This window comes from Bradysia coprophila, chromosome X (genome assembly GCF_014529535.1).
Source record: "Bradysia coprophila strain Holo2 chromosome X, BU_Bcop_v1, whole genome shotgun sequence".
In the NCBI taxonomy this organism is placed as follows: domain Eukaryota; kingdom Metazoa; phylum Arthropoda; class Insecta; order Diptera; family Sciaridae; genus Bradysia; species Bradysia coprophila.
Genome location: NC_050737.1, coordinates 4,460,501 through 4,477,161, shown reverse-complemented (window position 1 = coordinate 4,477,161; position 16,661 = coordinate 4,460,501). Strand labels below are relative to the sequence as shown.

General features: G+C 34.0%; 1 protein-coding gene across 1 annotated transcript in view; it reads right to left on the bottom strand.

Moving 5' to 3' along the window:
* The window catches only part of LOC119084486 (tachykinin-like peptides receptor 99D), a 107,833-nt gene that overhangs the window by 33,574 nt on the left and 57,598 nt on the right, over positions 1–16,661 (bottom strand). Inside the window, exons 5-8 of the mRNA XM_037194488.1 lie at positions 12,645–12,860; positions 10,004–10,154; positions 462–601; positions 314–370 (exon numbers count right to left, since the gene is read on the bottom strand). Of these exons, the coding sequence (XP_037050383.1) occupies positions 314–370; positions 462–601; positions 10,004–10,154; positions 12,645–12,860 (564 nt within the window). The remainder of the gene's footprint in view (positions 1–313; positions 371–461; positions 602–10,003; positions 10,155–12,644; positions 12,861–16,661) is intronic.

Genomic DNA, 16,661 nt, shown 5'->3' with positions numbered 1-16,661 from the left:
TATTATCGATCAGGACCTTGTGTTAAATGTCTTGGCAGAGAGACATGTCATAATGTCTTCAAACTAATAATTTAAACCCTTTTTGATCTCTGTTTTTCCGATTTTATTCGGCACTCCTCCTTGAAAAAATCGTCTAATTATTTATAATTAGATCAAATCCAGGTCAGGTCATCGCTAGCATAAATCATATGTAACATTTTGGCGAATTTAATTGCAAACATTTCTTTATATAAATCGATCCGTTCTATCTCACGATGCGTAATGAATACACCTTTTGTAAAATCAACTGCAGCCACATAGTCCTTGTACTTACCTGGAATTCATCCAACAGTAAATGATCGGATTATACATCGAGTTGCTCATAGCCAGCCTGAAAGAGTAAATACACAAAATTGTATTATATAATACACAAAAGATGAAACTGTTCCAACGATAAAAATCCGTTTAAAATGCACACTAACCAATAAATCGCCAAGTAGATCTCTTGAATGTACTCAAATTTAGTGATTTTCGGGTAGTATGACGTGAGTATGAAATAGACTTGAAAAGGTAACCAGCACACAGCGAATATAAGCACCACCACCATCATCATTTTGACAACCTAAAGCCGGAGGAAGAAGAAAACAGAAGATTAAACATTTTTACGTAACGTTATATGTCGGTACACACAGTAAATATTTTCATAATAAAATATATTTTTTCAGAATCTTTGGTCGGAACGGCGACATGAAGTTATTATAATACAAAAAAAAATCAACCGCATAAAAGAATGCCAAGAGTTTTCTTGGCGAATGAGATGGAGCTTTCAAGTAACCGATTATCCCAAAACAATTTGATAATTATTCGGGGTACGGCAGACCATATTTCGTTTCAATTTATATATATAAAAAAAAACAGAAAAAGATTAAAAAAATAAACGAAAATTGAGATGACATTTAAAACAGAGCTATTTTTATAACGCCCATGTCGTTTCATTAAATTTCCGTCAGTGGATTAAATTCTATTTTTCTCGACTGTTAATTACATCAAAGGTCGTTTAATCTATACAAAATGCTTCTGAAGCTTTTAAGTTTGACAAAGTTTGTCGAAACCATTTCATTTATTAAACGTGGGGTTACACCAAGATTGCCTTTATAAAGTTGAGTATATTTTACACCAGAAGATTAAGGTTTGGAATTCGGAACGAAACAAGAAGAAAAAATCAGAAAAGAATTTCCAAATGCATTTCAAAGTCGACAAAACACGGTGTGCCTCAACAAAAATAAAGTTTTTCTTAAGGTTACCCAAAAAATGATTTCTGATCCGAGCGCTAGGACCTAAAACAAGTTCAAAACCGCTTTGCTTAGTCTTCAGCTAGATCCTTCCCCATAGTCGATTTGTGAAAATGCGACATTTCCCATACATTTTCAAGATTCTTTAGAAAATGATGAAACAGAATTACAATTTTTAGAGACAATATAGAACAATTTTTGGCTCAGAATAACGTCGTTTATCGATAAAAAAAAAAAAAACGTCAGTAGGCAACAGTTCAGTTTCATCATTTTCTGAAGAACCTTGAAAATGTATGGGAAATGTCGCTTTTTTCACAAGTCGGCTATAGGGAAGGATCTAGTTGAAAACTAAGCAAAGCGGTTTTAAGATCCTTTTAGGTCCTAGCACTCGGATAAGAAGTCATTTTTTGGGTAACCTTCAGAAAAACTTTATTTTTGCTAAGTGACACCGTGAAAACGGGTTTGTTTAAATGTTGTCATTTGATAAGATATTGACTTCTGGGTACAATAATGTATTTATGCCTAAAAATTCTCGGAAGTCAAGAAAAATTTCAATGGAAAACACCATCTCAACTGTTCTAAACTGTTATAAAAATTTCGTGTTTTAATTTTTTTGAACAGTTGAGAATGATTTTCTTTGATAACTTTTTTACCTTCCACTTCAACTTCCCACTTTTTATTTCAGGAAATGTCTTTGTGGTCATAAATACTTCATTGTAGAAATGAATCGGTACCCAGTGGTCAATATATTCTAGGTACGGCCCCGGTTTGATATATTATATAGTTAAGTGACCGTTCACAAATTACGCAATCCAAAAATTACGAGATCCCTCGTCACGCTTTTATTAGACTCTTTGTCCACACTGAAAAGTGACCCCAATTTCTGAATGGCATCTTCACTATTAGATTGCGTAGTTTGCGCAGTCCGCTGCATTTATTTTCTTATGATTGTAATTTTACACTATAAGACTAAAGCATCCACTATGTCCTAATCCTTTTTTTCTAGACTGAACTCAAAATATTTTTCTATTTCTACGTTCTTCATGGGTCAAAAGTTTTGTTTGTTTAACTTTCGTAGCTTTTAAAACAATTACAAGAACCAAATCGATAACAAATTGCTGCCGATGTATAAAGCTTGGTTTGGAGACGATGTTCACTTACATGGTGAAATTAAAGTGGAATGATTGGAACAAATAGAACGAATAAAAGCCAAGAATAATTACAAAAAATTATTACGATATTTCGTTCGATTCTGAGTAAAACCATATTTATTTCACTCTCAGCGCTTTTCGCTTCGTACGACAAGATGTTTCTTCGGAAATTGTAATTTCGTGAAAGTACCTCGCATTTACAAAATTATAGAATTATCTTCAAAAGGAGAACATTTTCGTTGATACATTGACTCCACTACTGCAACGTACTGTTAATGACGTGAAGAATATGAGTTCATGCACTGTGGCTTTATGAATAAAAAGTGTCATTCATTAAACGTTCAGATAAACTGCAGCAAAGAGAAAGAGTGGTAACGTTAATAAATCCTTTCATAATTATTTTTTCCTATAAAGGAAAGTCTTCCATTGCCTTTCACAGTTATCTCTTTTTGAAACCGAACCATTTTTTAATTAATCTAAGTGTTGTTATACCGAGAAAAGTTACTTAGTGAAATTACTTTTTTTTAAGAATAAATACAGAAAAATTTCATTTACACTCGTTTCATTTGGCTGTGCATCAACTGATTCCTATCTATTTTTAGAATGCAATGAACACCTGTAAATTGGTGTAATATGTTCAAGTGCTTTGCTGGGAAAACACAAAATGAAAAGTCATTTCAATTCATTCTCACAATGTTATTGATGATGAAAATAGAGAGAAAGGAATAGGAAAAAAAAAGAAAAGAAAGAAAGAAGCAAATAATATAAAGAAAAACGCTTACGAATAAACAAACGTAGTGTGTTCTATATTTAGCATAACATAAAAACAAATAAAGCATTTATTTAGACATATAAAAAACGAATATGTAAACATTACCAAATCTCTTGACTTTGTTTACTAAAGAAGATCTGTATGGGTTATCATCATCTAACGTGGTAGGTATTTATGTATGCTTTTTTCTTCTTGTGTATAAATTCATGCGAGAGAAAAACACGAAAACATTTTCCTTTTTTTCTATTCTTTTTTTTTCTTCCTTTCTTTGTAACTTACAAAAAAAATGGTTTGCATGTTTGAATTTCCCGTGTTTGATGAACGATGTGCTGAGAAGACCCGTGCATAGGAGGTTATGGATGTAAATATTGTGTCTTAAGGATCAGATTTGATAAAATTTAAGGATATGTGAAACATTTCTGAATAAATAATTTTTCCACGAATAAATCTTCTGAAAGTCTAGTAAATTTAAAATAAAAATCTGCAGATCGTGAGAAGATTTTAAAAAAGATTTGTGTTGTTCATTTCACGTAAATCTACCTGCTACAAAACATTTACATCTGATTTTGGTAGCATTTCTCGTTTAATAGAACAGGAGAGCTGCTTGGCATCTATTTTTATCCGGTTCGAATGGGGTGCCAATGGCACCGTGCCAATGAGATTCACTAATATTGCATTTCCTGCGGATTTGCGAGTGTTAGAGGAAACTAAATTTCCGGACGAATCTGTTTCAGCTGTTTTTCAGCCGATCAACACAAACAATTAAAACATTTATACGTCTCAAACGGTTTTACCACTATACGACGCGCGTGCGTGTTGAAATTTCACTGCCTTTGACTGTATAAAGTTTCAAACTATTTTTGAGGCATTTTTATCAATGAAAATTCGTCAACCAAATTTGGAACTAAATTTTTGGCAACTGGTCCTTGAGACTCCAATCCATGCGTCTTTATACGTATAGTTTGATAGTCACACAGACAAAAATCAGAGGATAAGCTTCTATGCGCTTCTATGAGTGGACCAGCTGATAAAACAGCTAAAACAAACTTAGACACAAATTCACTTGCTGTACTTTAAATAATCATTTCATATTAAGTTGTTGGATGGCCTTGTTAGATCGAAAAAGTAAGAGAAAAGAAATGACGACAATTTTCCAAACAATTTCAATAGTTAGCATAGCTCACCTAGCATTAACACTGAATTGAAAAGCGTTAGACTTGGAGGCTTTAGTGATAGAAGCCAACGCTGAAGATTGTTTGTATTGTATGTTTTAACTTATACAACGAAGGCTGGTATCTCTGCAAAATTAAGAAATAATTGCATCAGCCTCCCGGAGGCTGCCTCCGAATATTTTGTATATTGATGCTAGGAGCAGTGCTATGAAGTTAGACTGTTAGAGAAATCTAGTAACAATTCAAGATTTTTTCTCGCATTTTTGCACCAGTGCTCAGTGTCAATTTTCGATAATTTTTTATCATAATACATTAACCATCCTCATTTCCACATTTTTACAGATATTGTACTTGTCATACCAGTTGATTTTAGTTCATATTTTTGCGTTGTCATGTCTCCGATGAAAGACTACAAATCGTTAAAAGTACAAAATGACTTTGTTGTAATAATGACCATTTTACCTCAGATAAATTCAATTATTCAATCTCCTATTCATACAATCAACTAATTATCGTTTAACTCATGTGCATACCTTATTATTTCAGATGATTGACTGAATACTGATTCACATTTTCTTCGTCCTATTGCATTGAATCTGTAGCTCACGAGTTGTAATCCATTCATTTATTAAAGCTTTGATTTTATTGTTCCTTTGTTTATAGTATTCCTTTCATGCGGATTTGATTAACATAATCAATAAATACAGTTGCCTTCATTAATTACATTCGTTTGCTTCAAATCCGAAACCAGAGCAACAACGGAATGATGTTGCCCGAAAGTTATGTAGCTATTTTCAGTAGAAGTAAACGGAATTCAGCTGTTGTTATAAGGTCAGATTTTATGCGAAAAACTCCTTGTACTCGTATGTAGATTGGAAAGTGGAGGTTTTTTTGGTAATTTAAACGCTACTCATTCTATATATATGGTGAAAACTGTAATTTGTGATCGTTTATAAATCTTGTCCTCTTTAAAGTGGAAAGGAGGCACGGCAAAAAAAGGACACGAGCCTTTTAAGAAATTGGAAAAGTGACAACAAGGGGAGGGTGGAATTAAATAATTCTTTCGATCGATACTCTCAGCGTCACACACAGATAAAGATAAAGGCCGATATATTCACACACAAAAATATTTGATTGCCTGCCCAAGTCGAAAGTTGACCATTACATAGCAGTTTGCCCCATGCGAAAATGTTACATTACATGAAGAATGTTTACGGTTAATTTAACATTAATTCCTTTGTGATACCCAACTTTCGCAATATCCGTTAACGTTAACACCAGTGACACCTGCCAACTGACTCGTGTGTTTTTGATTAACTTGTTTCGGTAACCGTTTTTCGCCAAGTGTAGTTGTATACCTTGACTCCGGCTCGGATATACAAACTCTAGACTTGTCAAAAAGACAGTACTCCTCCTAGAAGCTAAATGAGGCACATGAATATAACATTCATTTTTGCACTATAGTGTTGAATACTTCGATAGTGAAATGGTTCACGAAAATCGGTGCTTTCTTAACCAAATTACGAAGCATTTTTTGCCGTCGATAATATAATTTGATATAAAAACCAATTGTTGAGATTAACTCGGATTGGTAAAATAACAGGTTAATAGACTGTCTCTGAGATAGAGACACCCTTGAATGCGTTTCCCGATGTTTCTTATTTCTTTTATGGTTATATCTGGTTACGGGATTGCTTACGAGAGATTGTCGAAACGATAACAAAGAAATGTACGCAAAAGGAACAATTTACTAAAACTTGTTCCATTAATTCTATGGCATTTTAGATAATGACTGACCGTACACAGTCGCTATCGCTGAAAACGATCGCCAGAAATATGTATTTACAATCACATTTCCAACTTTAATGAACAAACAACTTGATTGAAGTTACACATAAAAATCCTTTTTTAATTATTTTGAAGAAACGAAAGACTCCCTATTCCCTTATATTCGATATCTGATAGAGAAATTTCGTTTCCAAAACGTACACCAAATTATGTGAATTACATTGGCACTCGTTAGGTATAGAGTACACACTCCATCCAACCATTTTTCATCATAATATAGTACATACAGAAACCATTTCTTTTGGCAAAGGCGCATTGACATGAACATTTTCTGTTTTAGTAAACTGTGTAGCTTCTCGTTTGCAATGAAACCAATGAAACTAATTTCACTCAAACGTGAAACGAGACAAAAGCGTTTGAGTTGTACACAAGGAACTGAACGTCTTTGATGACGTCGTTAAACTATAATTCTGTCAAGTCAACTTGTTTTGAGATTATTTAACTTATTTAAGATTATGTTCTTAACATGATGATATATTTACGACAAGTCTTGAGAGATTGTAACATGTAATACCATGACTGATGGTAAACACACTGGATAGCAAACGAAGCAATCATTTAAAGCTCTTTTTACCGGTTGAATGTTTCGTTCTCAACATGGTGTGTCTGGCGATGTTCGATGCTACATGAATTATTTATGTTTAAAACAAAACCGGTCTGCTATCTGATATCATAAAATGTATAATATAGTATGCACTGCACTACGTCAATGCAAACTGTTATCCGCTTTCATTTTGCTCTGGTCATTACTACTTATATTGTTCGGCTCGCTTTCTCAGTATAAATACTTTTCAAGCATTTTGTTTCTTTCAAATCCGATTAGGAAGAAGGCAGAGGAATAGAATATTGCCCGAGCGAATAGGGAATTCTGACGAATTGGCCACAGCCTTAAATCCTTTACTCCAATGACTGCTACAGATATGCAACATGATTAAATGAAGATCCTAGGTGCAGTACAATGCTAACTGGCCTTGTCCTGTAGCAGTACTAACTGGTACCGCTGCGACTTCTGAAAATTAGTGTTTGAGTCGATTTTTGTAAATATCTGACATAGCTGTCTAGTAAAGACGCTAGAACAAAATGTTTTGTGAATGGTACAAATGTTAATAGGACCGAATACCGCAAGAATTTTCGTCTAACATTTGTACTAACGCAACTGTCTTTACAACTAACATTTAATATATTCGGCATTCGGATTTCATGTGCTCCAAGTGCTCCATGTGGTCCAGGTGACAGATGGGGAATGACAATTTCTGTCGCTGAAGGCTTGGCGTCTTGAAACGTTCCGCCAAAAGCTATTCTACGAACGATTAGATGACAGTGAATTGACCAAAGTGGAATTGGATTTGTTTCTGTTTACAATCCACTCAGAAAATACAAACATGAAAAAATATAATCCCCCGAGGCACTGAGCTTTAAGTCTCCGAGTATAATATTTAACTTCATTTTTTTTTTTTGAGTCTGTATATGAGCTCGAATATTATTTGAAGAGCGTATTAGGATAATGTATTTTTAGTACGGTGAATGCACAAACATATTCCTTCGAATCGTGAATTTAGCTACCCAATTTAGATTTCGACTATCCAAGTTATACAAAAAAACAAAGAAATTGCACGAAATCAAATGTTTGTCGAAAAGTACGTGATTTTAAAAATGTATATCAAAGGCAAATTAAAAAAGTTGTGGGAAAGAACTTTGTAAAAAAAAAGAAAGAAAAATAAGGAGTGAACATGAGTAAAGTTTTTTGTCTAAACTTTCGTATCATAATAGTCTTGGAATACAAATGTGATTTAATACAAAGGTGAGCAGCGCAAAAAAATGTAAAGTAATTGAATATAACAACGAAAGGAACTCAAAAACAACAAGTGGATATCGGTATTTTCTATGAAGCGAACGTCGTGAAAGCTTTTATTTAATTACGTTCGATGCAATGACTGTGTCGCATCTTTAATGGAAACGACAGAAATCGTGACTTTACCGAGTTGATTCAGAGCATAGAAAAGTTGTCACTTTTTGAGTGATGAAAACTGGAATGAGTCTTTAGATATTCAGGGTCAGTGAAACTATGGCTTCAGTACTTTTATTCGACGAAGGATACATTACACAGATCCAGAGGTTTATTTCTTCGATTACAGGCTTCGCAAAAGAAAGAAAACTCTGCTGAATGGCTGTTAGTACCTTTTATTGAAAATTCGTTAATTAATGTCTGAAAGGTGGGAAATATTTTGATGTTCAACGGCGAAACACAAAATCGTGTTTCATTTATATCCCTTTATTACACAGAAATTGTTACGAGAATTACAGCACAGTGGATTTTTTTGCTATACCGACCGCAGCGATCAACCTTCTCACATAAAACCTTGGTCATTACCTCATGTGTACTCTACTTTATTAACAATTGCGATCTACTTTACCAATGCTTCTATTTAATTTATCGTTGATTTGAATTTTCACTAATTTTTTGTCGAAGACGGATGGTAAAACCAAGGCTGTATACATTGGGACGGTCACGCAGATGCAGATACGCGGGTTAGACACCACGTTTCATACAAAAAAATTGAATTTTGGTGAATTTGTTTGTATGGAAAAGGTGTGTTCCGGCGTATCTAATAAAATGGCCTGCATGACCCATCCAAAGTATACAGCCTTACGGTAAAACATATAGCGAGTGAGCTTGAAATTTAAATGAAAGTCACAACTCTTCTTCCATATTTCGCTGAGCCGAAAGATATAACGGTCGATTTTGTTCTAGCCCAGGGCTGGTAGCCCTGCATCCGTATTTTTGTTTTATTGAATTTAAGAAGACATCGTTCGACGGACAAAATCTTCTCAATCATTCGAAAATCTACGAACATTTGGAACAAAGGCTAAAACAAAAGCATTGAGCATAATAGTGTTGATAGCAAGAACAACCAGCAGTGGTACAAGCTGGTGTTTATGTTCCTATGCATGTTAAAGCGATAGTAGACAAACAGTATGAGCACGTAGCAATGCAGGCATTTAAATATTGTTTAGCTGATGACAACCAGTTGTTGCATATTTTAAACAACCCAGAAATTCCTATTATACGAATGTTGGAACATGTACGTGTCAGACTCTGTAACAATTTTAATAATTTTGAAATAAAATTCAACTTTCGAGCTACATATTTGGCTTAATCGGTTTATCTTCTTGGTGCGCCACCGCCTACCTCTATCTTTACTATGGATTACTCTTATTTCCGTCAAAATAACTGTTTCAATGATGTTACGGTAAAATCTGAGTTTAGGAATTCCATACCTTTAATGTAAACTAAAAAAAAAAAATTCATCTCATCATATCTTCAACTGCAACCACTTAAAGCAAAAAATTAATCTCTCCACCAAGCAATATCATAAGTGAGATAAACTTTTGCATGTTCAGCGAAAGCACTTAATGAAAAAACTTTGTGAGGAAAGTAAATCCGAAAACCGAAATCTATCTAAGTGTATCCGGAACGTATTATTATGCAACGAACTATGCTACAATATTTACTTTGGTATACAATATCTACAATATCTACGTTATCCGTTGCCGTAGCTGAACTCAATATCAATCAAATATGATAATACAATTTTACTATCCTCTCAATCGGTGTAGTAAATATAACACAATATGTGTATTATGTGCGGAGTGGATATTAGTAAGATAAGTGTAAATAAAATCACAGCTTTAATCAATACCGTTCGCTCGTGTTGCAGACGCGCCGAACAAAATCCGAAATTTATTTACCGAAAAAAAACAACCCTAATCCCTGCACTAAGTACTTACCCTTCGTTTACTCTTGATATTATCTAATTGTCTCTGTGTACATTCGCCGATACTCTGCGATCCCCATAATTCCAATCCAACACGTGCATATGTAAATGTCATTGATCCAATTGGCAGAAAATATGTTAGCAACGTAAATAAAACGTTATATCTGGAGGTGAAAAACAGACAAAAAAATGTAATTAAAAAACAAGCAAACCTTCTACTTGAGAAACACATTATATCAGGCCCAAATATGGGCATTTCACTGACAACCAAATACATATCAGAGAAAATTGAGATTTTCCTATATTTTTTTACAGACACGGACACTATAAGTTATAGTAAAAGAGGTTTGATTTAATTGCCTTGAAAGCATTTCCGAATGTTTTTTGTTTGAGTAATTTGAGCTGATGAATTCTGAATTCCATGGTAGGAGTGGGTTGAGAGGTAGTTGAAATTTGATAGTATTCTGTTCGCGGCTGTGTGTTCTGTTATGTGATAATAATAGAAAAACGCATGTAGAGGGTGGTATACACTCAGCGATATCAAAATATTTTAGACTTAATCAAATTATGATTAAAATATATTCGGGCGCGATTCGGCTACTAAATATATTAAAATGACGTAACAGAAAATAAATTCAGAATTGAGGGTGAGAGAGACAGAGAGAAATGAAGAATGTGGCGAGTGAAGCGAGCGAAAATTTATTGAGTCAACGAAATTTACAGAAAATTTAATTCTTGGTTCTACTCCATTAAAAACCTTAACGCTTCTAATTCTGTATCAATGGAAAAAGGTTTTTCACTGAAATGATGAAAACATTTTCTTGCGAACACCTATGTTCCCTTATAATTTTACATTGAACATTTTGAGTCCATTTGAGTCCACACATTCATATGAATCACAAGAATCACAAAGCAAAATGGACAAAAGAAATAAGAGGCTGACGACGCCACTTTAAGCTGTTCCTAACTGCACTTCCTGAAGTATTCGGATTCTGAAGAGTACTGTCTACCGAACGTACGTCCATTATTTTAACTCTCACCAAAGGATGCTGTTGCATGCTAAAGCCGTTGCATTCTGTATCTTCAGGTATGTTTTCTGTTTTCCCCATTTCTGACCAGGAAAATTTGTATTTATTTAAAAATTTATTTTAATATGAAAACTTGTTTCAAACATCATTTTTGAACCAGAATCCATTCAGGATGTTTTCAATAAACCGCATAACACAAGAGTAAGCATGAGGTATCACAACACAGCAACAAATTATGCATTCAGGAATGCATTAGGATAGCAAGAATTTCGTTATGAAACAGGTTACGGTACGAAGCTTTGGCATGCAGTCCAATAAAAGCATGATTGCATTTTTCGTTTGGCATCGCTGAACTTTAAGGCTTATTTAAAGGCATATTTTCGTTTCGATGTGGAAATATGGTTTGTGCCACCGAGAATTGAAATACGACGGATTTCAATATCGATAACTAGATTGAAATGTCCAAAATTACAACACCCGTTTTCATGGCTTATTACAACACTCAAACCAGTGTTGAAATGAAATTCGTATGAGTTATTACAGCATTCGTTTTAAAAAAATGCAAAGCAACGTGATCGATCAAATTCGAAGAGTGATTGTTTACAATGAAAATTCTGAATTTTTGTGCATTTGTCTATTTCAATTCTCGGTTGGCACAAAGCATGATGTGTTACACGTATTGTAATGAGATTTTTTCAGCACACGACCCAATTTTCCTTACTCGCTCCGCTCGTAAGGAAAACTTGGGTCTAGTGCTGAAAAAATCAACATTACAATACTTGTAACACAACATACTATTGTGCCACCGAGAATTGAAATACGACGGATTTCAATATCGATAACTAGATTGAAATGTCCAAAATTACAACACCCGTTTTCATGGCTTATTACAACACTCAAACCAGTGTTGAAATGAAATTCGTATGAGTTATTACAGCATTCGTTTTAAAAAAATGCAAAGCAACGTGATCGATCAAATTCGAAGAGTGATTGTTTACAATGAAAATTCTGAATTTTTGTGCATTTGTCTATTTCAATTCTCGGTTGGCACAAAGCATGATGTGTTACACGTATTGTAATGAAATTTTTTCAGCACACGACCCAATTTTCCTTGGGAAAACTTGGGTCTAGTGCTGAAAAAATCAACATTACAATACTTGTAACACAACATACTATTATATCGGACACGGATAGTATTGACGTGAAATCGATTCTAATGAAAATTTGATACACTGATTAGTTATTTGTTTACCGAGGGTAGAAGACAAGATATTCCATCAAGAGCTAAGTTTTAAGGCCAGGGCGTAGGGATGAACCGCGAGTCGCTCGAGTTGGATTTTCTCAATTTTCCAGATGTAAATGCATGCCTTTTTAGCCTTTGTTCTCCACGACACAACAACATCAATTAGTTTCATAATTTTTCAAAACAAAAACAAATACGACAGTTCGTAGAGGAAAATGTCTATTTTCTCCCCTTTCAAAACAAGAGGTGAGAAAATAGATATTTTCTCCTCCGAACTGCCATTAGACAAAGTGTCAATAAAATGTCATTTTCTCATGGCGGTTACAGAAAAAAAGGCTAATCACATCGGACATATATGAAAAATATTTATCGAGTAAACTTACATATTTTCGTATGTTGAATGATTTGTGGGTCCGTCCGGCCATTCTAAATAACAAACTATTCTGATTTCGTCGTTTGACAAATTTACATTCCAAGTGGTAAAGTATAGAAAATTGGGACTAGCCAACAATATACCCATTACCCAAACTGCACCAGCAATTGTCAATGTTGCTCGTTTGCCCATTCGAGGTCGTAGTGGATTCATGATAGCCATATATCTGAAAAGAAAATGAACAATAAAATGTTAGAACAAAATTTTGTGAGACCATCGGCTTTGATTCTTCGAAAAGAATCCTTTTTAAACACTCATTTTACGTCGATAGGATTGTTATTCTTAGTAAAAAAATCTGTCAACTTCCCTTAAAATTACATAACTTTTTTACAAGTTATAAAGAAACAACTCAAAAGTTATGAATTTTTCAAATCCTTGTTTAGAATAACCGAGGCTATTGTCTACACTATGGTGGTGTAGTGGTTCGAGTTGTGATGACGAGATGGTTACATCTAAATTTCGAGTTGCTCTATAACATCTCGATATATATTGTAGTGCTTTGACTGACTTCGACTGCTTAATTAAAGACCAATGCTAAGCTCACAGTCTAAATAAAATGTATTTAGAACAATCGAAGTAACAGATTCAATGCATGATGATACTCTCGCCGTCTGAAGGCGTATATAATGTGTTTAGCTGTGGTATCCTAATAATACTGTCGTCAAGTAGTCGTTTGATTTTCAAGTTCACTTTTTGTGTCTCAATTATACACTCGCGGAATTTTGAAAACCGATACATTTTCTTTTTCGTCGTTTAGTGGTTTTTTGTGAATTTTGCATGCATTTTTATATGGACAAATGAGAAACTCAAGTAAAACACAGAAACAGAAAATGTGTCGGTTTTCAAAATTCCGTGTGTGTAATCAGGGACGCCGACTTGTGTTTGTGAGTAGTGGTGCTCATACAACAAGCGAATCTGGGAGTAGTGGTGCTCTTTCAAGTAAAACTGGAAAGATGTAGTGGTGCTCATCATTCGAGTAGTGGTGCCCGAGCCTCGCTTGTCCTTAGAAGTCGGCGCCCCTGTGTGTAATTTTATGAACAGAATATACCAATACCCTCTCAAGCAACCAAACTACTTTTATTAAGGTGGTGAAAGAATCAATTAGCCTTTGGAATTTACATGTACATTACAGCGTAGTCAGTCAAAATATAGAAAAGTATTTGAAAAATATGATGAAATAAGGTGTTAATTTGACACAGAGAGCTGAGAGTTTGTTTGCTAGAGAGACTATTGAATATACACAACCCCAAAGTTAGGTATCTTATTCCACTTTTTCTGCTAAAAATGATCTAAATAGCAAATCTGGCGCTTCAAATTCTTAGAAACGTATACAGAACATGAGTGGCAATTGAGGAATTTAATGAAAAGGAATATTCATAGAAAAAAAGTCATAAAATCTTTGCTTAGGTTCGGTTAGAAATAAAATGGCTAATTGAGAGAATTTCTTTGGGACTAGCACAATGTTTGAAATCGTAGAACTGTGCGATTATCCACCACAAATTTCCACAAACACAAAAACTTCACTGTCATATTCGCTTTATAAATCAGGTACACCTTTAATGCTAAACTGAATCCGGAAGTATTTTCATTCAACCGAATTTGGCAAAGAGAAAATAACAGACAACGAACGCAACGTTCTCATGACATAATTCCAACTGTTTTATAGTGATTTTATACATTCCGGAAAATTATTGCTGATGAAAGGATGGTAAATAATTAGGTTTAATATATCATTATGGAATATAAATGACTTTGCTCAAGACTTTCTTCAAAGTTTTCAAGTACATGTTGGTGTAATATATTAGGTAGATAATTTCGCCTTTGTGGTTGACTCTGAAACTGGTATTATTGTATTATGTTCAGCATATAAGAGCATTTTGATTCAATGAAGAATGTCTCCATGATTTTATGCTTTAATTTAATTACAGTAGTAAATACGGTTGTAAAACTTTTGTTTTAGATATATTTTCAAATGAATTTACTTTGACATGAAAGTTATGACGGATATAATGCGAATTTTCGTATACAAATACAGTGAAACCAATCAAAATTATGCTTCAGAGTTTCGGACAAACATACTAAAACTTCAACTCGGCATCAAATGATTTAACTCAAAATTCTACGATCAGTTTGTATACTGGGCGAATTAATTTTGTACATACTGACTGATGTATGATGGAATCGAGTAAAATTTTAAAATTATTATTAAAATCATATGCACACAGTGTAAGCTTCAATTGTTATGTGGAATTCACTACATGCTTAACTCGACCTGACTGACAAAAAATATTTGAACTTATATACTATTAGCATTGTGCGACCCGAAGGCAATGTAACAGTACATTATTTACATTATTTACCAATGCTGGAAATGGCACTTGTTGTATGTTTACACAAGACATTGAGGTAAAGTTTCGCCACCGTGAAGTAAAGTTAAATTTACCTTACGTTTTACAGTAAAATACAATACGCACCTGCAGAAAAATTTACTTACTCACTCTGTGGCTTATAGCCCTCGCCTTCGGCTCTGAGTATAAACTTTACTTTCGTGAGTAAGCAAAGTCCGGCAGGTACGTAACATACTAAGAAATAAACGGTGGCAATTGTCTGCGAAAATGTGGGGTGATATCAGTTACCTTCAGTAGTTGAATAAACGTAATCAAATCGGGACAAATACGTTATCAGAGTTCTTAATTTGCATCTGTCCTCGAGAGACGACTAGTGTCCTCTTACACATCAAAATGCATGGTGAAATTAAGTGAAGTAAATATTCTACATTAAAGGCTAGACGATGTCACAAACGAAAGAACAAAGAAATAGTTATATAACCATTCAACATAGACGGGCTTTTGCTACGACTAACAATAAAATTGAGTACTCGATTTTAATCCAATTCATCCTTGTATGTCGACAATGTATGCTGGCTGAACTAATTTTATTTGCAAAAGAAAAACTGCTAGATAATTCAGGTCCCTAGTCCAATTAGGCGCACATGCCCGAGAAGAATTACTGCATGCTTCCTCTATTCTCTTCTCTATCAAAATTATTATGAAACATTTTCATAGTAACTTTGGTAGAGTATAGAATAGAGAAAGCATGCTGTAATTCTTCTAATGTTCTAAATAGCAAATCTGGCGCTTCAAAATCTTAAAAAAGTATAAGGAACGTGAGTGGCAATTGAGGAATTTAATACATTCATCTAAAAAAGTCATCAAATCTTTTCTTAATGGAATGATTTTTTGTTCATTGTACTTGACGAGGGAGATGGTCCCGGGTGAAAATGGAATCCTCAGTTTGTCGAAACGGAGTTCATCAAATTACATTGTTTTTTTTAGATGGTACTTTGCTCATTTGGAAAAATTGGGGATTGGGGACTAGGGGAAACTTTCACTTACATCTTATATCGCATTTTTTCGTGAAGCCAAAAAGTAATCATCCTATCAAAATTGACAGTGAAGCCTCAACATTCTGAGACATGATGAACATGTGATTTGCCCTTGAAGGCTCAAGCTACCGATATAAAATTTTAACTCAATTCGAATTGCCTAATTTCAATGAAAACAGATACTTCAAATTGTTTCAAATCTTCTCTTACATCTTAAAACAATATTAAAACGATTTGAGCTCACCTAATCGATTTTTTTTTTTGCAATAATCAGCGCAAGTACAGTCGTCAGTTTTTTTTTCTAATTTGAAATTTAAATTAAAAAATCGGCAAGAAATGACGTATATACTGTTCCTTACTCTTGCTCAATTGGGCATAACAATATTTATGAACGCAATAATTACTGTTGAAGCGTATATTAAAATATACCAAAAATACAAACACCACGTTAAGAGACTGATTTTTTTTAATTAAAACCGTTTTGCACTGATGTGTGTTAAGCGTTCAAATTGCTGCAATATTACTTATAGCATTTAATATAAATAAATAAAATATACGAGGTGTGATAAGAGCATTTCAACA